This window comes from Penicillium manginii (assembly GCF_028828005.1).
Source record: "Penicillium manginii strain IBT 31320 chromosome Unknown utg000001l:1.0-3466041.0:1.0-3467806.0, whole genome shotgun sequence".
Taxonomy (NCBI): Eukaryota; Fungi; Ascomycota; class Eurotiomycetes; order Eurotiales; family Aspergillaceae; genus Penicillium; species Penicillium manginii.
Genome location: NW_026643102.1, coordinates 3,173,227 through 3,195,815, shown reverse-complemented (window position 1 = coordinate 3,195,815; position 22,589 = coordinate 3,173,227). Strand labels below are relative to the sequence as shown.

The 22,589-nt window shown below is 49.9% G+C and overlaps 12 protein-coding genes across 12 annotated transcripts; 3 read left to right on the top strand and 9 right to left on the bottom strand.

Moving 5' to 3' along the window:
* Positions 1-148: 148 nt before the first annotated feature.
* Positions 149-2,783, bottom strand: N7533_001185 (uncharacterized protein; the record flags this gene model as incomplete). Its single annotated transcript, XM_057097835.1, has 3 exons — positions 149-804; positions 879-2,121; positions 2,187-2,783. 3 exons carry the CDS (start codon positions 2,781-2,783, stop codon positions 149-151), a joined length of 2,496 nt encoding a protein of 831 aa, XP_056966328.1.
* Positions 2,784-3,186: 403 nt separating this feature from the next.
* Positions 3,187-3,921, top strand: N7533_001184 (NAD(P)-dependent oxidoreductase; the record flags this gene model as incomplete). The annotated part of the gene is made up of 1 exon (XM_057097834.1): positions 3,187-3,921. The coding sequence occupies one exon, from the start codon at positions 3,187-3,189 to the stop codon at positions 3,919-3,921; it is 735 nt and encodes a 244-aa protein (XP_056966327.1).
* A 472-nt stretch (positions 3,922-4,393) lies between these two features.
* Positions 4,394-5,458, top strand: N7533_001183 (SCO family protein; the record flags this gene model as incomplete). The annotated part of the gene is made up of 3 exons (XM_057097833.1): positions 4,394-4,867; positions 4,956-5,280; positions 5,337-5,458. 3 exons carry the CDS (start codon positions 4,394-4,396, stop codon positions 5,456-5,458), a joined length of 921 nt encoding a protein of 306 aa, XP_056966326.1.
* Positions 5,459-5,801: 343 nt separating this feature from the next.
* Positions 5,802-6,296, bottom strand: N7533_001182 (molybdopterin synthase catalytic subunit; the record flags this gene model as incomplete). Its single annotated transcript, XM_057097832.1, has 1 exon — positions 5,802-6,296. One exon carries the CDS (start codon positions 6,294-6,296, stop codon positions 5,802-5,804), a length of 495 nt encoding a protein of 164 aa, XP_056966325.1.
* Positions 6,297-6,581: 285 nt separating this feature from the next.
* N7533_001181 (glycoside hydrolase family 13 protein) lies at positions 6,582-8,524 on the bottom strand (the record flags this gene model as incomplete). The annotated part of the gene is made up of 4 exons (XM_057097831.1): positions 6,582-7,107; positions 7,193-7,955; positions 8,052-8,293; positions 8,355-8,524. 4 exons carry the CDS (start codon positions 8,522-8,524, stop codon positions 6,582-6,584), a joined length of 1,701 nt encoding a protein of 566 aa, XP_056966324.1.
* Positions 8,525-9,115: 591 nt separating this feature from the next.
* N7533_001180 (uncharacterized protein) lies at positions 9,116-9,710 on the bottom strand (the record flags this gene model as incomplete). The annotated part of the gene is made up of 2 exons (XM_057097830.1): positions 9,116-9,547; positions 9,603-9,710. The coding sequence occupies 2 exons, from the start codon at positions 9,708-9,710 to the stop codon at positions 9,116-9,118; spliced, it is 540 nt and encodes a 179-aa protein (XP_056966323.1).
* A 589-nt stretch (positions 9,711-10,299) lies between these two features.
* Positions 10,300-11,819, bottom strand: N7533_001179 (indoleamine 2,3-dioxygenase; the record flags this gene model as incomplete). The annotated part of the gene is made up of 2 exons (XM_057097829.1): positions 10,300-11,457; positions 11,532-11,819. The coding sequence occupies 2 exons, from the start codon at positions 11,817-11,819 to the stop codon at positions 10,300-10,302; spliced, it is 1,446 nt and encodes a 481-aa protein (XP_056966322.1).
* Positions 11,820-13,318: 1,499 nt separating this feature from the next.
* Positions 13,319-14,125, bottom strand: N7533_001178 (SDR family NAD(P)-dependent oxidoreductase; the record flags this gene model as incomplete). Its single annotated transcript, XM_057097828.1, has 1 exon — positions 13,319-14,125. One exon carries the CDS (start codon positions 14,123-14,125, stop codon positions 13,319-13,321), a length of 807 nt encoding a protein of 268 aa, XP_056966321.1.
* A 381-nt stretch (positions 14,126-14,506) lies between these two features.
* On the bottom strand, positions 14,507-15,838 carry N7533_001177 (NADH:flavin oxidoreductase/NADH oxidase; the record flags this gene model as incomplete). Its single annotated transcript, XM_057097827.1, has 3 exons — positions 14,507-15,412; positions 15,456-15,605; positions 15,668-15,838. The coding sequence occupies 3 exons, from the start codon at positions 15,836-15,838 to the stop codon at positions 14,507-14,509; spliced, it is 1,227 nt and encodes a 408-aa protein (XP_056966320.1).
* Positions 15,839-17,004: 1,166 nt separating this feature from the next.
* On the top strand, positions 17,005-18,138 carry preB (alpha-factor pheromone receptor STE2; the record flags this gene model as incomplete). Its single annotated transcript, XM_057097826.1, has 1 exon — positions 17,005-18,138. The coding sequence occupies one exon, from the start codon at positions 17,005-17,007 to the stop codon at positions 18,136-18,138; it is 1,134 nt and encodes a 377-aa protein (XP_056966319.1).
* A 359-nt stretch (positions 18,139-18,497) lies between these two features.
* N7533_001175 (carbohydrate esterase family 9 protein) lies at positions 18,498-20,048 on the bottom strand (the record flags this gene model as incomplete). Its single annotated transcript, XM_057097825.1, has 3 exons — positions 18,498-18,756; positions 18,839-19,611; positions 19,704-20,048. 3 exons carry the CDS (start codon positions 20,046-20,048, stop codon positions 18,498-18,500), a joined length of 1,377 nt encoding a protein of 458 aa, XP_056966318.1.
* Positions 20,049-20,315: 267 nt separating this feature from the next.
* N7533_001174 (amphiphysin) lies at positions 20,316-21,715 on the bottom strand (the record flags this gene model as incomplete). The annotated part of the gene is made up of 4 exons (XM_057097824.1): positions 20,316-20,338; positions 20,402-20,515; positions 20,556-21,422; positions 21,532-21,715. 4 exons carry the CDS (start codon positions 21,713-21,715, stop codon positions 20,316-20,318), a joined length of 1,188 nt encoding a protein of 395 aa, XP_056966317.1.
* Between the last annotated feature and the right edge of the window lie 874 nt (positions 21,716-22,589).

Sequence of the window (22,589 nt, the reverse complement as noted above, 5' to 3'; positions counted from 1 at the left end):
GAAACAGTATCAAAAAGCCCACCGACTTTGATTTGGCGTAGAATGTACCGATAACTCGGACTTTCTAAAATTAGATTGTACCTAGGGGAAAAAATCTTCCAAAGAAGTAGAAGCTGGAAGAAATTGTATCATAGTGTTGATTGTTGTCTCAAGGATCACCACTTGGCCTTTCATCCCACTGCATGCTTTTTGCAGATTCAACCCAGCCATACCAATCGATGTCATCGATGTCCATGTTGATATCAGTAGAGACAATGTTCGAATTAGAAGGCACTTCCTCATCCCACACCCAAGTAACTATTCCTGGGCCAATTGGCTCACCACTTGACTGGTATTCCGGAGCCTCTGGAAACATGCCTATTGTTTCTTGCACAGTATTTCCAGATACTGATTGAAAGGAATCAGGCTGTATAGCCGACCCAAAGTCTACGGGACCACCGTCTGCTGGGTTAAGTTCGGGCAGGCCGAAATTACCAGTTGACTGAAAGCCATGGGCTGAAGTAGATTCAAGACCTGTGTGCACGAAGGACTTGTTGCCCGGTCCAATAGTATCGTCTTTTATCGCGTATTTTTCATCCAATCCGTGATCCGTCACTAGTTGGCGCCATCTTTCGAACGATGAAACTCCTTCGGAAGCCAACTCAGGACTGGCTGGGGGTTGCATCTTCCCATGATCCTCCTCTATACTTGTGACGGCTTCGGGGTCACTTCTCAACCGCAAAATCTCGCTTTGACGATGTGCTTGAGCCTTTGACATCAGTCTTTTCAGGGAAAGCAAAACTGTGGGTTTTGATTCATATGTGACTGTGGAGGAATCAACCAGGCACTGTGAAGGGCAATCCAAGCCCTTTCCACAATTGGCGACCATGGTACTCGACAAATCTCAATGAGAATATAGACGATTGCATGCCAGTGGGTGTATGTTTGGTAGACCCAGCGCCAGTGGCGACATGCTTGCTCGGTATTAAGAGCATGGTTGTATTCCGCAACCTCGATTGCGCAAATGAGAAGTTTAGCTCTTATTTCGCCCGTGAGCTGCTCATTTGGAGAGGAAAATAGATGCGGCAGATATACAAATAATGTCATCTTGGCCGTGACAAGACGCGCAATCGTGACTGAAACCCAGTACGCAATACTCGATTCGGTCGCATATTGCAGATAGACTTTTTCTGTGGCCTGGTAGATATCATGTAGCAGACGGGTCTGTTCTTGAATGGTTGATGATTGGGCGTTTTTTGTCATCATTTCCCTTACAATCATAACTGTTTGAGCGGACATCCGTGGGAAAGACATGTCGGTTAACCCCTCACGCTCAGGGGGTATCTCTTGGATATCTGGCCCTATATCTGCATTATTAATATTGGAAGGAATTTTGGTATCGAAACTCCCTTCAGCGATAGTGAATTCAGTTCCCTGATCCTCTGATGTTCTAACATCAAGCATGCAAATACCCCACCAAACTCTGCGCCTCATCTCGACATCATATGGACTCAAATTTGCAAACTTCGAGCCATCCCGGTGGAGACCCAGGGATATAGCCATGCGGATGGCCAGACCAGTCATCATCCAAACATATCTTGGGCTGTCGTGTCGGCGGAGAAGGGCAAGGAAATTGACAAAGGCTTGTACTAAAACGAGATCAGGGACATTGAGAAAATCGGCCTTTGCGAGGGCATGTTCAAGACCGAGACGATATTTGAGATTCAACTCCTGCTTCGTACACCCGAAGTTGATGACAATATCGTCGTTCTCCATAGATGTGATTGCCGCATAGTAGATTGAGAACAACAAGGCTTCATTGACCGCAGTAAGCCGAGTCATGTCGCCTCGTAGGTCCCGTATCATCTTGGTGACGACAGGCATGTGCACGCATTGAGTGACTGAGTTCACATTCTCTGAGAAAATGTCTAAAATGAAAGGAATTTGCGACGGCAGTGGGTGAAACTCCCGAAGATCAGGGGTCGCTGGGGTGAGATTATGTCTAAAGATGAACGAATTTCGCTCGAGAGGGCTCCTCTCAAGCTCTTGGGTAGATGGAGTCTTTCCAAATGATTCTTCATCGTCAGAGCTTTCGTTCCCCTCGAGTGCTAGATGTTGTGTATCCATCTTCAGATCATTCAACTAGCCATCGAGTCAGTGACCCTTTTCTGTCTAAATGTGACATTAAGTGAAGTGAATTTACATACCTCGTCATCAACCCGTGACCAAAAACCACTACCAATATAGTGACTTCGATTGGGATCTTCGACGACGAGTCTCCCAAACCGGGTGTCCATCTTGCCCGGGTGTGCAGACAGACTGCCCATTCGATTGTTAGCGTCTGCTTCGTGGCCGCCGCCGAAATTCACATCGGGTGAACCCCCAGCAGAAGCCGCAGCATGAGCTTCATCAAGCTGACTACTCAGATGCTTGACAAGATTCTCCAGGCTTCGGAGTCGATTCATGACGTCGCCCGATGGTCCCTGCTGGAGACGCCGAGCCCATCTTGGCTGTCGATCTGCAGTTGGGAGAACACAAGAGATATTCGCGCGACGACAATTTGAACATGGAGACTTTTTATCACAGCGGACTTTCCTGGTTCTACAAGTCACGCAGCTGCGTGGCTTAGAGGCGGGGGATGAGGATGAGGCTTCACCGTCAGCCACCCTCGCGTGTTTTTCGGCCTCCAAAGCCGAGCCCGACGCGAGGACCGACGCAGACGCGAGGACCGACGCAGACGCGAGGACCGACGCAGACGCGAGGTTAGGCCTAGGCGAGCTGGGGAATGTTGCAGGCTGCGACATACTATTATTGTGTGATAGCTAGGCCAATCACTAAGTGATTATGATCCGAGCATTCCCTCTCACAGTATTGACGATGTCAAGCCTGCGCTTGTGATGTCCGAGATGTCAGCGACCGGATGAGGCAAAGCGGACAGCCACAGCCACCCAAAAAGTGAGTGACTCCTTCATAAAGCGAAACCTGGCCGAGTTTATTGAAGATCTGACCTTCCATCTCCATTTCGGTCATCTTTCGGTATGTCCCATGGCGGTTAACCTGTACATAAAATAGTTGGATACCCCCAGGTCGACAATTATCCAGCTCATCAACACAATATTTCAATACCACAATCTCCAGCAACCAACTGGCTACTGGAAACATTCAAATTACCATATACCACCCACTTGAATCAACCCAACATTCATGATGACTTCGAACAAAACCATCGCATTCATCGGTGCTAGCACCGGAGTTGGCCTGTCGGCACTCAAACACGCCGTCGCTGCTGGCTACCAATGTACAGCACTCTGTCGAGTGCCCTCAAAGCTCTCCTCTATTTTCCCATCAGAGTCAACACCCAACCTGAAAATCGTCGAGGGAAATGCGCGCGATATCAAAGTTGTCACGCAGTGCCTGGACGCAGGAAACGGGAAACTAGTCGACTTCATCGTTTCCACCATCGGCAGTCGACCAGTATGGGTTAAATGGAAAATGAGCATCGAAGACCCCACCGTTTGTCAAAACGCCATGGCGAATGTCCTCGAGGCCCTTGCTCAGCTTCGAAATGCGGGCCTCACTGGCAATCCGCACATCATCCCGTTCAGCACCACTGGAATGTCGAAATATGGTCGCGATTACCCCATCGTGTTGGCATTTTTCTACCTTGTGCTTCTCCAGGTGCCCCACAAGGACAAGCAAGTCATGGAAGAAAAGCTCATCGAGAGTGGTGAATCGTATACGATCGTTCGGGGAAGTCTCTTGACTGATGGCGAGACTACCAGGACGGTTCGGGTTGGCATTGAGGACCATAAGACTGGTCGGGAGTCAGAGGCTATCGGATATACCATCACCAGGGAAGATGCAGGAAAATGGGTTCTAGAAAACCTTGTTTCCCAGCGGAATGAAAAGTATCAAAACAAGATCCTGATGATCACGACTTGATTATCTGCTGGTGATGTTAGAATATGATTAATAGTGTTTCCATTTCCATGCCTTTTGTCTTGTTCCGAGTCTTGTTTAGAGCTATGTTTACTACTTGATATTCGATTATGTCTGTTCAGCATTATTAATTAATTACAACGTCGGAATCAATCGATTCTATTCTCAGTAGTACTCGTACTACTACTTCAAGTTGATCCATCTGCCTCAATTCCAACCAACTCAACTTCACTGCAAGACTGGTACCTAAGGAGACTTTGATAGACACTAGAAATCAATGAGTCAATATCACAGCCCTCTAAATAGAAGAAGAATCATATTTTCATACTCTCCAATCATGCAATGTGATTATTCGTGCCTTTTTGCCTCAGGCATAACACACTAACCCAATCAGGCGACGATCCGGAGACTTTTGGGAAGCTCGCGGCATCTGAACTGATTGAACCTTTCGATCCCCCAACACCCCACAAAGACAATGTCGTCTTCCTTGAGAATGGCCGGCCTACTCGGCCAGGCCACGCGAGCCATTGCCGTCCCCGAATCCTCTCAATCCCACCGCCTCCTCCCTCTCCTCCGCACCACGTCGCGATCACAATGCCGAGCCTACAGCCAAGCGCAGCGCCCTCGCTGTAATCAGAACATCAAGAGTGCTTTGGAACTCCGAAATAACTTTTCGACGAGTGCCTCTTACGCTCGCGCCAAGACTATGGGCCAATTGAAGCAGCGCAACTCTACCGGCCCCTTCTCGTGGAAGGCGGCGTTGCTCTTCGTGCTGACTGGCGCGGGCATGATGATTTACTTCCGGGTCGAGAAGGCTCGTCTGGAGCGCAAACGTATTGCGGAGATGAGCAAAGGTGTTGGAAAGCCCAAGGTCGGCGGTCCATTTACGCTGAAGGATCTGGATGGGAAGGAGTTCACTGCGGAGGATCTGAAGGGCAAATACAGCTTTGTGAGTGTTCAATCTGGATGGGGATCGGTTCTGCTGGGATGGATCGATCAATCGCTGGACTGTTTCTGACTCGTGTGATGATTTATAGGTCTACTTCGGTTTCACCCACTGCCCCGATATCTGCCCCGACGAATTGGATAAGATGGCCGAGATTATCGACAAGGTTCGGGAGGTCACCAAGGATGACAAGCTTTTCCTGCCCGTTTTCATTACCTGTGACCCTGCTCGTGATAGCCCCGAGGTGCTGCGCGAATATCTGAAGGAGTTCCACCCTGGCATCATTGGTTTGACTGGCACCTACGAGCAGGTGAAGAATGTTTGCAAACAGTACCGCGTCTACTTCAGCACGCCTCGGGATGTTAAAGCGGGCGAGGACTACTTGGTTGATCACAGTATCTACTTCTATCTGATGGGTAAGATATACCGCTTCTTCAATCCGTGTTACTGAAAGGCTAATTGATCCCGACAGACCCCGACAACGACTTTGTCGAGTGCATCGGTCGCCAGGACACCCCCGAGTCTGCATCCAAGGTTATCCTAGAGCACATCAACGACTGGAAGCGCGAGGGTAAGCCGCTCAAGCTAGAGTAATTGCGCCGACATGTATTATCAAAATGTACCATAGCCCTATTAAATCCGAATACCCTGCTCATTGTAAATATCCAAGCTACAGCCTGTCTCTGTCTGTCTACTATCTCTCGAATCACCCTGCCGGATACGCCAATCGATTCCAATTAGGGAGAGTCAAACAATGCCTCACATATTCGATCTTATATACACGGTACATACATTCCTTCATCGTACGTAGTCTATCCAATCCTCCACCTAGGTCTCTCGAAGCCATCAATCAGAACAAAACCACCACCAACCCTCAAGTCACACTAGCACATCTCACTTGGCCTCGCCACCCTTCAACTTCCCCTCAGCATCCCGATCAGCATTGGCCCTCCACTCCATCCCCCCCATCCAAAAACTCCTCCCTCTTCCAAATCTCCGCCCGCTCCTTACAAGCCTCCAAAACCTCCTCCCCAGCCCTCCACCCCGCACCCCGATGCCCCGAACTAATCGCAATAGCAATAGAAGCCTCCCCAATCGGCACAACCCCCATCCGATGCGCAATGCTCACGCCCAAAAGCCGATATTTCTCCACGGCCGCCTCGGCAATCTCCGTCAACGTCTTCAGCGCCAGAGGTGGGTAGGTTGTGTAGCTGAGTTGGGACACGGGCCGTCCTTCGAACGTATCGCGCGTTGTGCCGAGGAATAGGACATTTGCGCCGGCGGCGGGGAGGAGGTTTGCGACAGGTACGTATTCGCGTCGAGGGGGGGTGTAGGTTAATGTTAGGTGGATGTTTTTGGTCGCATCGTGTGAATAGCGCGGGTAGGTATTTGGGTCCAGGTGTGCTGGTAGAGGGGTTTCCTGTGCTGTCATTGTGTATACATGTGTGTATATTGAAGGAGGAAGTTGGCCTTGGGAAGGGTTGCGACGAGGGGTGAAGGTCAATGAATTGCTGGGCTTATCAGTTGCGGGGAACCGGTGGATAAGTGGGCTCCGATACGAAAGACCTTCCTGGTGCGGCGGAGATCACCGAGGGACTAAAATTGTGGTTATGATCGAAACATGAGAAGCTGGTTGAAATCTAATTTTGATTGATTCAATTTATGTACCATTCGATATATTGTGATCGTGGTGTCGATATCCCATGGGCACACTGGTCTACAGAAGAGCAACTATGGCCTCATAAGGTCGGAGTGACCACTTTCCGCTGCCAAAGCGCTGTGTAGCTTCCGCAGTACTGTCGTAGTTGTTGAGAATCACTTCCTTGATAGAAGAGACCTCATTACTTCCAGCGTCCCAATCCACAGCCTTCGCAGTGAAGTTGCACACGACCAACGCCTTCTGATTCTCATATTGACGAGTAAACGCGAACACTTCCTCATTGGGCTCGTCAACCTGGACCCAGTCTCCATAAACGAAGATGTCGAGATACTTCTTGCGAAGACCAAGCACCGAAGCCCAGAAGTGGTAGGTTGAATTAGGGTCCTTGACTTCTGCCGCGGCATTGACTCGAACGTAATCCGGGTTCACCGACATCCAAGGCTTAACCCCTGGTCCAGTGAAGCCACCATTCTCGGCATCAGACCATTGAACCGGGGTACGTGCGTTGTCGCGAGATTTCTTCTGGTACTCTTCTCGGGCAATGGCTTGGGCTTCCGCATTGAAGTAGTCCTTCTTCTGTTCTCTATGCATCGGATACCGTGTTAGTTATAGCCCAAATCGAAATGCTATTTCAATAGCACATCAGTGAGATAAGAGTCTTCACTTACCCATACCAGTGATTGAGGCAATCGATATCTTTATATTCCTCAATCCCCCACGATTTGGGAACATTTCGCATGCCAATTTCCTGTCCTTGGTACACGAACGGGGTGCCAGATTGCAAGGCCAACGCAATGGCCAACATTTTCGAGGAAACACGACGGTACTCTTCCGGGGCATTCGCAAAGCGATCAATCGAGCGAGGCTGATCATGGTTCTCCCAGTAAAGCGCATTCCACCCATCATTCGCATACATAAACCTCTGCCAGCGGGCAAAGAACTCCTTAAGCTGGGTAAGTTTCCAGCCGCCGGGCTCAAATTTATTACCATGGGGCCCGTGGTCGATATCGACGTGCTCAAAGTTGAAGATCATGTTGATTTCGTTTCGGTCGAACTGCACGGCCTTGAGGACTTCTTTCTCGTCTTTGACGAAAGGCATCTCGCCTACGCTGAAGGCGTCGTATTCTTTGAGAATCTCGCCAATGCCCTGGAGATACTCATGTAGACGGGGTCCGTTGGCGTAGAACTTGTCACCCCATTGCCACCCTCGGCGCTCGTCTGTGACCTCTGCGTCGGGGAAATTCTGGTCTTTGCTGATGAAGTTGATGACATCCATGCGGAAACCATCGCAGCCTTTGTTGAGCCAGAATCGCACGATATCATGGACGGCCTTTACGACAGGAGGGTGTTCCCAGTTGAGATCTGGTTGCTCGGTGGCGTATAGATGGAGGTAGTATTCGCCGGTATGTTCGTCGAATTGCCATGCACTTCCTAAAGATCAGATTGGTTAGTACGAAGAACTCGAAGCTTTTTTTTTATTTTTCTTCTATTATTTCCTTCTCTTTTCATTGTAGATTAGAAACTCACCCTGGAAATGGGAAATCCAATTGTTCGGAGGCTGACGGTTACCATTCTCGTCGTAGCGAGGAGGTCGCCAAACGTACCAGTCCCGGTACTCATTATCCTTCGAACTGCGCGATTGCTTGAACCATTCATGTTGATCACTAGTGTGGTTAACCACCAGGTCCATAAGAAGCTTCATGCCCCGTTGATGACACCCCTGGATCAGTTTTTCGACATCTGCGACCGTACCGTACTCATCGGCGATACTGTAGTAGTCGGCAATGTCGTAGCCCATATCAACCTGGGGGGGATTTGTAGGACGGGCACAGCCAGACGATATCGACGCCCAAATTCTTGATATAGTCCAGCTCGGAGATGATACCGGGGATATCGCCAATGCCATCGTTATTCGAATCTTTGAATGAAGCAGGCCAGATCTGATAGACGGAGCTTTCTTTCCACCAGGCGCGGTGGTTTGGCTTGCTTAGTTCAGCCATATCGGGGAGAAGATGATGGATGGTGATTTTATGGGAAGCTAGGAAGTTCCAGTGAAAAAGAAACGACCCTCGGTTCAAATTATAGAGGGAAGCTGGCCATATAAGTAGGGGTAGTGTTCCCACCAGGATGCGGGCACAGCCAATCCGCTCATATCGGAGTCGTGCAGCAGGGTAGCTATGGTACCCGGACCTCCCACCGCGGGGCACAGTGGGGACTGGCCATTAGATGTTATGTGTTATGTAGCAGATGCGCCGATCAGTGTAGGTGCAGTTGTGTTGACTGCAGTATGGGCCACGTTGAAATGCGGAACTGGTGGAGTGTCTCCACCAGCGGTGCGATGATCTGAAGGTCGGTCAGATTCTCGGCCAGATTCTCGGCCAAACTAGTTTTGGGAAGAAACAGATCCGCATTCAAAGAGTCTACAAATTTACAAAAGGCCGGATCATAAGAGAATAGTTGATCGTAAATTGGGAATCATAAACCATAAGAATAAAACAAAGCTAAGACCACCCCGCTAGCAGCCCGCCGATAGAAAGTAACTAAAACATCACTCTTTCACCACTGCGTTTAAATCCCAGGGATAGCTTGATTTAAACACCCTGCTTCTTGGCAATATCAGCCTCGGCACCGCGCTGACGAGCCTTACCCTCATCATGCATATCGCGGAACTTCTGCTCCTCCTCCCGGTCACCAGCGACAGCCGCACCGATCGAACCAAGAGTACCCTGAGCACGGTTCTGCATACCGCTGCCCCAGTCCTTCAGCTGGCCCTTGGCCTCTTGTTCCTTGCCCGCGGCGTTTTGCTCAACACCTGCACGGCGTAGACTCTCGTTGCCGATCACGTTGCCAATGGCTTCCTTGGTAGAACCCATGGTCTGGTCCCAGGAGCCGGTGGCGCGGTTGGGGTCATCCTGGGCGACGGCGCCAGTGTTGGGGTCGGCTGTGAAAGGGCCGAGCTTGGCGGTTGTGTGGGAGGCTTCATCTTGGGCCTTGGCTTGTTCCTGGGCGACTTCACCCTTGTTCTGGGGTTTGTTAGTATATCATGGTTTTGTTTTGGATGGTGAGAGACAAGTTTACCTGGGCAGAAGAGTCACCAGTCACAGCACCGTAGGCGCGCTGGGCCATACCAGTGGCCGAGTTGGCGATGGAGCCAAGAGTAGAAGAGTTGCCGTTGTCAGTAGACATTTTGTAGATGTAGTAGATAGATGTGAAGTAGATAAGAGGTGGTGGTTGAGGTGGAAGTGTGGTGTGTTGAAGCGAGTTCAAAGTTATCTGTGCGGAATGGATTTCTCTTGGAGGTTCAGCTTCTTTTTATATCAATCGTACATTCCCTTTCCCATGTCTTCTTTTCCAATTGTTCCTTCCTTTCCAAGATTTCAAACCCGCGATCGATGACATCATCCACTGATGTCACATCACGTGGTCAAGCCACGAGTGTAGTGGAGGGCTGCGTCATTCCATTTCCATTCTAATTCAAGAGCCAATGGAAACGGATATTCAGGGGAGGAGAAGCTTCGACGGTCTACAGTGGATCACGGTAGAAGAACAAAGATACAATGTGTGGAGTGAGGGCTTGGTCAATATGATGAAATTGTGCACATCGTAATAGTCATACTTTGTATGGTAGACTAGGAAATCGGTAAATCCATTAAATCCATTAGATCCATTAACGCCCTTCTTTGCTCACTGCAGAAGCAGGAGATATGTTCCCAAATGCATATGAACGCTCAAAGTAAATTGCAGAAAAAGAATGAAGAAATGGGGGAAGTATCCCCTACCAGTGGCAGATTCCGCCTTCACTATCATCAGCGGTCCATGTTCCACATAGACCAACCACCTCAAGATGACCATCGGGTTGTTCGCCGACCTTGCTAAGAGCAGCGGAGCCCTTATCTACGGAGCCATTACTGAGCAAACGTCGAGCCCATGCATCAATAGCCGGTTCGCCCGTCTCATCGCGCGCCTGCTTAAGGAATGGGATAAGTGCCGTGCCACCAGTTCCACGCAACTTCTTATTATCTTTGGGTGCGGCAGTAGCAAGGTTCTTGACAGCCGGCTTGCTGGGTTCGCCGGGTTGCGATGCAGCTCGCGCACCCCGTGACTGAAGAATGATGTACCGCGAAACGATCTGTATGTGCTTGTCACGCATCACTCTCAACATAGACAAACAGGCATCGTAGGCGATGCACAGGCCGGCATCGCTGCGGTGAGCCTCGACGTAGGCCCGGATATTAGCGACAGATTCGACATCTTGTAGGAATCGTCGGTGTGGGCCAGGCATGTATTCACGCATCTCATGAATGAAGCCATGTCGAGGTCGCGGGCTACCTTCGGCATCGGCAGAGGCTTGGTCCTTCCGTGTGACTCCAGTTGGGCGGTGTTCAATGCCCAAGACAATATCGAAGAACTGGATCAAAGAGCTTTGGGCATTGCTGCCTCCGCCGTATTGGCGGTATTGGGGCGTGTTGTGACCATCGTCATAGAGCACTCCATTCGGTAGCCCGGCATCGGCCATGTTCTTGCTGCCGGCTAGGTATGGACGGATGCGATTGTAGAAGACGTATGGGTCGCAGTTATCGTACATACGCATGAGCAGTCCGCTGATCTCATCTATGATCTCTGCAAGGCGCTGCAGGCACTGCGTCACGATCTCAGCCCTGTCTTGACGCGCAGCGGCGATCGCCTGAAGCATCAGCGGGATCGACGCTGCACCACGTGCTTCCATGGCGACTGAGACGAGGAAAAACCATTGCTCGTCGAGGGAGCCAGTGAAGGTTTGCAAGCAGGCGAGATTATCCAGATTATCGGTAGGTTCGTTGGGGAAGATTGGGCGGTAGTTCCAGAGACAGACGCCGGCATAGGTTGCAACTGGAGGCAGCTGCACTCGTTCACAGACCTCGAAGAGAGGCTGTGTAAGCTGTGGGGGAATTCTCTGTTCGACAAGATTGTCAGTATCACCGTTCAGTCCCATTTGGATATTCCCTCTGGATGTTGGTATAGCCCTACCTCGGCTGGTCGATCACCACCCCAGACATAGCCATGCAAGATGAAAACCAATACCACATATGCGCGGCGCCATTCGGCATCCGTTCGAAGATTGGACGTAGAAAGAATCGGAAGACAGTCCACGACAGCACGCATGCGCTTGCTCAGAAGTAAAGGCTGCAGATTGCAGACAATAGCTTCCCATTTGGCGTAGAAAGCTGGTAGGTTGTGCAGTGGCGGTTCAGCCGGCAGGAAACCACTTGCCGCCGAGATACCGTAATCCTCCAGGCGAGGCACGGGAGGCAGCATGGTTGAGAAGAATACAGGATATCAACCCACTTGAACCAACTTGAATGAAGAGAGAAAGTGAGGGAATCAAAAGATCAGACAAAACAAGACTGTTTGGAAGGGGCACGTGGGCTGAAGATGCGGAAGGGACAGCCGGATGCTCTCATCGGCTGCCTAAACTTCAACTTGTATATGACAATATGAAGATGCTTATGTTTGTAGGATGCAGATACAAGTATTGAGCATGTCTTAATCTTGAATAATGCTTGGGGGAGTTGTTCTTGGTAAGAGCACTCCAGGAACCAGAAAGAGAAGGGTATGGGATGATGGAGTGGCGTTCCACAATTAAAGACGTGCCAGTACCAAATTTCCCTTTAAAAGGCTATTTTCCCTTCTCACCGGATGTGAACGGAGCAAGTCTGGGGATAGGCTTTTTTGGATTGCCGAAATCTTCTTATTTCCAGTATCTGAAGGAAAAGGGAAAAAGGGGGTGTTATAATATACGCAGAGATTTACAGATTTTCAATCATCTTGTCCTTTTCCCATCAGGCCCTCGGCCGGAAGAAATGAAACTACCCGAGCACGTAATCATGATGATTTACCGAGACGAGGCACTTTCCCAGGGTACTCGGTACTTTTCGAGGAGGAATTCAGGAAATTCAGTCCGCCCGGTCAGAAAACTAGGCATTAAGGGGAGTTAGCCGGGCCAAATGGGGGGGTTCCGATATAGGAGAGGGGGGTAAGAGGTGGGTGAGAGGTGAATGAGTGATCCACCATGAAGATGAGGTTTAGAGGGGTATACTTGAGAAAATGCTAGTCAAAGAAGGAGTCAAGGGGCAGAAATTGGGGGTGAAATAGATGGCTACAGTTGACTGACTTTATATCGGGTCCATCCACTCCATCCAGAATGGGGCGCATGCATCCGAGGGCCCGTGTTCAGGATTTTAGGCCGAGTGCAGGCGATACAGGTCCCTGCTAGTGCGAGAGCTAGAGAATGATTCGGAAACCCGGTGAAAAGGGATTTTCATCGACTTTCACTGGGTGTACCGCTGCATCCAGCCTGGCCCCACTATACTCGCCAAATCGCCCTCACTTCACTAAAGTCACTGGGGCGATCATTGGCATCCGGGGTTAACGTCAGTCATGAGCTTGTTTGATCGTATGAATAGATGGGTCTACAGTGCATAATATTCCCCTCACATGGTCACCTCCCAATTTCCCCCAACTTGAATGATTTCTCCTGCTCTTTTCTCTCTTTTTTCAACCCGGCCGTGTTTCCACTCTGCTTAGTCATTGGGTGCATTTCAAAGGGCTTCACCAAAGTGCTGATTATGTAATGAGTATATTTTATGCAGCAAGGGCAAGAGAACAGAGAATATACAGTAGCACTACACCTTAGTAACACTTATAGTCGCAGAGTACTATTATTGACATAAATAACTTGAATATTCACAATTATCGAAATCCAACTTGAATACTTTTTTTACTTTATCTAGTATACACGATCGTCGATACTACTCCTACACCCGCCCAGTAGATGAAGTAATCCCCCCATCCACCACTAACGACTGCCCCGTAATGTATCCCGCCTCATCCGACGCCAGGAAAAGTGCCGCCCGCGCAACATCCCATGCATCCCCCATTCTTCCCATGGGCACTTGCTCATCCCGTTTCCTCATGTAAGCCGCCTCATCACCCCCAGGCGCATACCGCTGAGCCAGAGCCTGTGTATATGGCGTATAAATCAACCCGGGTACCACAGTATTAAGGCGAACACCTTTCTCCGCATAAATGACCGCTGTCGCCGTGGTGAATTGCATCATGGCCGCTTTAGTAGCCGAATATGCCACCTGCGGTTTACCAATATATCGGAGTCCCGCAATACTAGCAATACTGACCACGCTGCCCCATCCTTGTTGCTCCATGATTGGCAGGACGTGGTGGGTAACGAGGTAGAGGCTATTCAGATTAATGTCGACCTGTGAATGCCATACTTCTTCCGACATGGATGCTGGACACCCCGGCTCGCTGCGGCCCACGTTGCTCACGAGAATGTCTATCCGGCCGTGTTTCTGCATACATTGGTCCACTAGCGCTTTGACGGAAGGGGAACTGGTGACGTCCGTCTCGACCACGTCGCAGATTCCGCCTTCTTCTTCGATGCGCTTTTTGGTTCGATTGGCGGATGAGAGGGACCGGTTTCCGCCGAAAATGGAGGCGCCTTGGCGGGCGAAGAGCGTTGCTATCGCTGCGCCGATGCCCCAGCCTTCATCGGTGGTTTGGCCGAGGCCGGTGATGAGAACCACTTTTCCTTGTAGACTGAGCATGGTATAGATGAGAGAGTGTGTGATAAAATTAAGAATAATGATAAATTGAGAACTGAAATGAATTGACAATTCTACTGTTTTAGACTCGCGCTAGATTAAATAAATGCTGGTCATCGGATCCGCGCCGCACCTCCGCATCGACGGGAGACATCCGCACGGATCAGACGAAAGAGCCCCATCATTAGAGCCATGAATGTTGTACTAGTACTACTATCCTGGAGTACTAGTAGTAGAGTACTAGCAGTAATAGAATTTCATCTATTCATTTGAAACTACATTCTTCAAGTCTATATTCTTAAATAATCCCGTAACATCCAAACATGTATATTGTCTACCGTACTCCAAATCTATATGCTATGCAATATCGTATCATATCATCATCTAATCAAAAATAGACGCCTTCATCGAGTTGGGCTGGATATACTCGGACGCATTACGGAAGCTAGTAAAGCCCCAACGAATCTGAGCCGCCATGGAAATCTCCACGTCCAAGTCCTTGGCGAAAGCCCAGGCCAAACCGCTGTCACGCTGGAAGGCACGGCCAACCAAGATGTAATCGATACCTTCCTCGTTGAGGACCTGCTCGGCCAACTTTCCGTTGTTGATCATACCGACAGCGGCCACGAGCAACTTGCTGCCGACGGCTTCCTTGACAGCCTTGGCGAAGGGGACCTGGAATCCAACGCCGGAAATGACCTTCTGAGCAGCGTGTACACCACCCGTGCTGATATCGATCAGGTCAATGGCGCCCTGGGCGGCGAGGGCGCGGGAGAACTCGACGGTGTCCTCCAGCTTCCAACCCTTCTCCTCGGGCATGCTCTTCTCGAGCCAGTCGGTGGCGGAAACGCGCAGGAAGACGGGCATGTTGGGGCCCACGGTGTCGCGGGTCAATTGGGCGATCTCCAGGGAGAGACGGATGCGGTTCTCGAAGCTGCCACCATACTTGTCGGTACGTTGGTTGGAAGAGGTGCTGAGGAAGGAAGACAGCAGGTATCCGTGGGCGTTGTGGATCTCAATGAAGTCGACGCCAGCAGCGACGGCGCGCTCGACGGCAGCCACCCAGGCGGTCTTAACCTCCTCGATATCATCCTCGGTCATGGCCTTGGGGACAATGTCACCATCAGCAAAGGGGATTGCGCTGGGAGCCTTGACATTGTCAGTCCAGCCGCCGACGGCGTTGGTGGCGGTGACACCGCCCAACCAGGGAGGGACGGTCGAGGCCTTGCGACCTGCGTGAGCCAACTGGATACCGATCTTCTGGCCCTGGCTGTGGGCGAACTCAACGACCTGCTTGAGGGGGGGCGATCTGAGAGTCCTTCCAGAGACCAACACAGCCGGGAGTAATACGACCCTCGGGGACAACACCGGTAGCCTCAATGATGATCATTCCAGGGCCCCGCTGAGCAATGCCACCGTAGTGGGCGATATGCCAGGCTGTCATGTGGCCATCCTCAGCACTGTACTGGCACATGGGCGCCACCTGTTATATTTTGTTAGCCAAGAATTTAATATATAAAAAAAGAAATCAAAGTATGAACTCACACCCAGGCGGTTCTGGAAAGTGTGGCCGCGGATGGTCAAAGGCTTGAAAAGTTTAGGGATGGCCTTGCCGGAGGTTTGGGGGTCACGGGCAGTGCCAGCCGGGGGTGACTGCGCCGGAGTGAAGTAAGAAATGCCCGCAGCGGGGGTGACGGGGACATCTGGCCAAGTCATGATGGGAGTAGAGGGTATAGGGTATTGGAAAGAGATTATTGTATATACAGTTTCAATGGGTGCTAATGGATCTGATTTATATAGTAGTATACCCTGTAGATTGATAATTACTGATTTCTAAGCCTGCAAAGATTTCTCCAAAGATTTCTCTCGGCATGTTTAATTAGTACTACTATTAGTACTACTACTAGTACTATAGGCTAACCATTCTTCGTCAACCTTCGGAGACATTTTATACTACCCAATAACTACATCATAGAATATTGGTCAGCCAGTCTTCAATTGTATGATCTTTTATAGAACACATATTGAACCTGATTAAATTCTGCAGCATTCAGAGCAGAGTTGGAGAAAAGTCTCCGTGGTTCGGTCGGCAATTCGCCCGATCTCCACCTGCTCCACTTGATCTCCAAACTGTTACGAAGCATCATTATTTCCAGTATTCAGTATTTAAGTATTCAGTATTTAGCATTTAACATTTAGCATTGGGTGTTAGTGTACTCCGTACAGTCTGCAGGAATCAAATTAACCTACATAGCCCCTGTTGTGGCTGAAGCGGCTGCAGGGGGGGGGGCAATGCAGGTGGTTGCCTTAGCCTTGTAACTATACCTAGAGTTAGCTAGTATGTAGTATGCACCCTCGCTAGGAGATACTCGTTGAAGAACTTCAACTTCAACTTAACTTCCGATCATACGAATATAGTCTCACTGCTACCTACCACTCTTTCAAACTCTGTTATACGATCTCTCGTGAATGTGGTGACGAAGGTGACTCCCTGAATTCATACATGATTCTGCCTTTCTTTGTCTCAGGCTTAGCATTGTTGTCGCCCACTCTTAGTATTGTTCTCCTTTCTCATTCAACTTCCTCACTCACCACCACTTCCACTCCGCCTAACTTGATCCTCCACCTCGTTTCCATTACCATTGTTTGTCTCGGCTGCCTCTATCATGCTACACTTCAGCTTTCACCCTGATTCGGGCGACTCTACCTGTACTCATCCCATAGAGACCATGTCCCTACCTTCTCATACTGTTCCACCCTAATAGTTACTATATCTCATCCATCTTGCCTCAATCATCATCTTTTACATCAACTTCCTCTTCTCCGGTGTTCAAGTGTGCAACTTCTCGATCCAGTATCAAGTATCTTCAATTTCCGCGACCATGTCCGTCGCCAATCTCGGCCCCGATTTGAACCCTTATGAGCAGAACATCACCATCTTCAACAAAGATGGCTCCAGCGTGATCGTGCCATTGAGCCAGATAGATATATATGTTCAGTACAATGTCCGTGTCTGCATCAACTATGGCTGCCAGCTCGGTGCTTCTATCGTGCTGTTCGTCATTCTGCTCCTCCTCACCCAGCGCGAGAAGCGTGGCTCCTCCGTCTTCCTCCTCAATGCCATGGCATTGGTCTTCAATATCATCCGTCTGGTCTTCCAAACCGTCCATTTTGACACCGGCTTCGAAAAGATCTACCCTTACTTCACCTTTGATTATTCCGCCGTCGAGACCGGTGCTTATGTGATTTCCATCTTCTCAACCGTCTTCACCAGCCTTCTCGTCGTCTGCATCCAGATCTCTCTGATGCTCCAGACCCAAGTCGTCTGTTCGACCCTGCGCCGACGATACCGACTTATCCTCATCGGTCTTTCCTCCGCCGTGGCACTCGTGCCAATTGGATTCCGCTTCGGGTGGATGGTAATGAACTGCATCTACATCATGGATGCGGCGTACATGTCGCCGATCTGGTGGCTAGAAAGCGCATCCAACATTACCATCACCATCAGCATCTGCTTCTTCTGCGCAGTCTTTGTCACGAAGCTAGGCTTTGCCATCCGACAGCGCAAGCGACTAGGAGTCCGCGAGTTCGGCCCGATGAAAGTCATCTTTATCAGCGGATGCCAGACGCTCACCATTCCGGCCATCTTTTCCATCGTCCAATACCAGGTTGTCGTCCCGGAGCTTGCCTCAAATCTTCTCACCTTGGTCACCATCTCCCTCCCTCTCTCGTCCATCTGGGCCGGTGCCGCTCTCGATCGCCGAGGCACAAATTCCAGCACCACCCCGCGTCGCAATCTGTGGAAATCGCTTGCATTCGGAGAAGACAGCACCCTCAAGGGCACCGTTGTAAGCGAGCAAACGTCCTCGTCAATGAGCCCCAGCAGCGCGGCTAAGACCCTCTGCTATGCCGATCGCCCGAATAAGCCTTCGCAGGACTCGGATACTCCGTTCGGGATTACCATCGAGCATGATATCTCCATTGACAGTATCCGCCGGGACCCGTCCATCGTCTGATCATGATCATACAATCCTTTTTTTCCCTTGCTCTCAGTCAGGGTCGCACAGTCATTGTACATGAGATCTGGCTATTAACTTTATTTTCATTTGATGTCTCTCTATTTCTTTTTTTTCTTTTCGGTGTCCTGTTTCAAGTTAGTTCCGAGTACATTTCTATCTTTACTGCCACAGGTGCCCAGGTGCTCTTATAATATTCTTCTTCGTACTTAGTAGCTTGCTTTCCTTTCTTCATCGCATGCGGTTTCGATACTAGTAGTTAGAAACAGAAGATATCAAAATGACAATTCCACTATGCACCAACATACCACATATCAACCTCCTAGTCTACTGCAATCCAGCTTGTATCTAATGGAACTCTATTCTAAACCCCGATCAAACACCTTAACCCCAAACTTCCACACCTGATCAATCACCAACTCGGACACAGACTGTCCCGCCACATCCTCCTCACTAATGACTACAAAATCAGCATCAGCGCCATCACGCAAGGACCCCTTGACATTCTCCATTCCCAAAATCGAAGCAGGTCTAGACGTGACAGCCTGTAACACACCCGGAATCGATCCACCCGTCCATTTCCGAAAATTGTTTATACACTGCGGGATAGTCACACAGCTAGATCGATCCATATGAATCAGCCAACCGTGTCCGCATCACGTCCGTGTCATTTTCCGTAACGGGATGGAGGTCAACTCACCTCCCTGCAATGATATCAGTACCCTCTAGCATAACTTTAATCCCCTTCTTCGTCAACCTTCTCGTCAACCAATCGACCGTCCCATCCTCGCCTCCCAATAGCATCAACGCATCAGTCACAAGCACCAATCCCTCCGGATGCGTCAAATGTGCCAGCCGAATACTAGCCGGGTGAACGTGATGACCATCAGCAATGATGCCAAAATAAGGCCGAGCGGGACGATGAGATATGGAATCACCCTCCTCGGGACCTTGGAGGATCTTCGTCTCGTTGTCGGGTTTTATATCTGTCGCTCCGCTGATGATGCCTAGTGGTCCTGGTTCGCGGTGGTGATGCGGGTTCATTTGGTTGTATAGGTGAGTTATCATTTTTGCTCCGGCTTTGATTCCTGCTGCGGCTTCGGGGTATGTTGCTGCCATGTGGCCGATGCTCATTACTATGCCTTTGTTGCTGAGTTGGGTGATTGTGGTCAGGGCTCCTGGTCGTTCGGGGGCCATTGTGATCATTCGTACGTGTGATGGGATTGTGCCGGGTATTTCAAGTTGTTCTTGGGGGTTGGTTGGTGGTGAAATTGTTTCGTTGAAAAGATTGCTGGCTCCGTATGTTTTTATTACGAGCTCTGGTTCGCTGCTTGGTCCTGAGGACTGGATTGCTTCGGGGAGGTGGACTCCCATGCGATTATGGGCGAAGAATGGACCTTCGCAGTGGGCGCCGAGCGATTCGGTTCCCTCGAAGGGATTGCGGGACTTGGATGGCCCTAGGAATGGGAGGTTCTGGGTTTGAGACAGCGTTAGATTTGAATACAGTAGGTAGTAGTATATATTGTAGGGCTTTAGGTTGTGCTGATGTGATTTTATGTACTCACCTGGTGGTATCGCTCGGCATGTTGACTGGTCATTGTAGGCAAGAAACTCGTTGTCCCTGTTTTGATCAGCTTCCGACGTGTTTCGGAGTATCGATCCTGGTAGGAAATTCCCCCTGCATCTTCGGATGCATCTTCAGAGAAATCGAAACCGTAGGCCCCGTTAATTTGCAGGTCTATAAAGCCTGGTGATAGGATACGACCCTGGAGATCTATCGTCGAGACCACCAGGGCGGGGTCAGGCGAATAAACGAAGATGCCTGCAACGCTGTCAACCCACAGCGATCGAGAGATGAGGGAGTCACCCTCGACAAGGCGTGCGTTGATAATTTGAATGATTTCAGACATTGTTGGTGGATAGGAAGAATTCATTGGAGAGCTCAGCTTATTATATTGTAACGATGCAGGCCCCCTTCCCCCGCACGAAATCGATGTGGCTCGTAGCATCGACGATTACCAATTTCAAAAGTCTGAGCAAAGCAAGAAACGAAGGTTATTTACACATGGAACGCTCTATTTATACCATTATGCACCGGAGGCTGAAAGGTGAATCACAAGAAACAGAAAAATGGAGAAAGGGGAACGAAGAAGGGAGAAATCCAACAGAAGGCGTAATTACTGCAACTGCACATAGTTGGCTAAAAGATAAGTTAGCGTTTGCACTTGGCCATCAAGGCTATTATATCAAACTTCACACTCACCTGGGAATTGACCTTCCCGGCCATCGATCTTGCCGCTCCACCATTCGTTTGTGTTGTCGGTCCGTTGAGTTATTTCGATCACGTCGCCAGCCGAAAACCCGAGGTCGCCGTGTGCTTGAGCCTCATAGTCATACAGAGCAGTTACTCGTTCGACAGGCTTGCTGAGGTGAGCAGGCTTTGCCCTTGGGGGAGGAGGAGCCGGCTTGCTCTTGGCCGCCGCAGAGAAGTTGCTCCCTGTTGGACTGGGGGTAGCGGCGGAGGAGTAGGGTGGAGGGGGGGTTTTCGTCGGCAGTTGAAGATGACCGGCCACGTCCAGCCTTGGCTTCAGCAGCCTTGAGCGAGCTCACTTTGGAACCCGAACGGCCAAGTCCCTTGGTCTTGAAGTGGACGATCATCAGAGCCTCTGCGCGTTCCTGGACATCGCCACGCTTCTGCTCAAAGGCCTCCTCGACGTCGAGTTTGAGGTTAAAGTATGCGATATTCATGCCTTGCATCTTATCGTGCAGGGTGTAGAAAACATTGAGCTGCATGTAGTAGAAGGACTGGAAGAGCGGGCGGATGAACTCGGCTTCGAGAGTGAACAGCTTGGGCAGCTCGTCCTTCAGCAAATCATTGTAATAGTTGAACTCCTGGGTGGCCTGTTCGACATCGTTCTCTGCCTTGTAGAGAGCCTTCTCGTCCTTGATATTCTTGTCCTTCTTCTCTTGCAGCTTTTTCAGCGAGGCGTTGTGGCGGTCAAAGTCGAGCTTTTTGTGGTCGCGTTTGACGGCCACCTTGCGGATCACCTTGATGACCTCGAGTAGTTGGTCGGCTGGGCTGATCACGCGACTCTCAATCATATCCAGCTCCGGGGACAGAGCTTCTTGTAGGTCGCGCACAATGGCCTCATAGTCCTCACAGGCCTGGATACCTTCGGGGTTCCCTTCGAATTGGTAAGAGTTGGGATCGGAGGCGCGACCGGAGATGGGTTTGTAGAGCTCGGCGATCGCTTGAGAGAATTCGATTTGGTGGCTCAGCATGCCTGGGAGGTAGTTCAGTTAGCTCTGGCATTCTCTCGGTCTCGGTCTCGCGGTGTGGGATCCCGCCTCAGAGAGAGCGGAACTCTCGGGAATAAGGAGATGATGGTGTACCGTTGATAGCGTCAAAGTATTTTTTAGATTCATCGTGAAGCTTCTTGGTTTCCTTCTCGAGCTCCTGGAAGCGACGCTCGGCATCACTATAGACGGCATCCTTGGATTGCTCGGCGAGGTTGAACTTGACTTTGAACTGCTGCGGGGCGCGCTTCAGACTCTTCTGGAAACCTTTGAAACTCATGGTGGAAGGGTTGAATGTGGAATTGAGGAGAGGTGAAGAAGAGAAGAGAGGAGAGGGAAGGAAAGGAACGGAAAGGCCAAGGCGGGGGGAGCACTGCCTAGAAATCCCACTGCCTTGAGAGCGCACCAAAAGATCGAGTTTGGCTATGACATAAGACTTCAGGCATACAACTCTGTGCAAGGAACTAGTGGCTGTGCCCTTTCAGCTGGTGCCCGCTTTGTGGCTCATCTGAGTTTGCTAGTGCGCAGCAGGCACTAGAGGTATTTTGGTTAGTATTTACCTATTTTCATTTAATGTCCATATTCTCAATTCTACTATTCTCTAGTACAGTGCTCCTAGTTCTAGGTACTAGGTACTAGTAGAGTATCACTATACCTGGGTAGTATCCGGTGCAGCCCTACCCGCCACAGTTGATCTGCAGCCCTGGAGTTCGACTCCGGATTTGGTGGGGCCGGAGTTAGTAGGGGATAGGGGGATGATACCCTACGCAGTTAACTGGAGGAGTATCGTATGATTACATGGGATGCATATATAGTAAGCTACCTATGTACCCTCTCGAATATTTCATATTTCACTTTTCACATTTTATATTCTACTATTCTACTATTCCATATTCAAGTTCTGTTTTATACCACTCGGATTCTATCCGGTATGGTACCTACAACCGACCAGGTTAGCCTACACTTCACGGAGATGAAGGGTTAGTATGGACAAATAACTTGAAAACTTCATACTTTGTTTCATTCACATTTCTTTTAATAAGCAGAGCCGACTGAATACTATTTGCTAGTATTAATAATCACCACTACTGTCTATAGTTCTCGGAGTACTAGTATCACGGGACTACCTTCTCTAACAGAAGGTAGCCATGGTT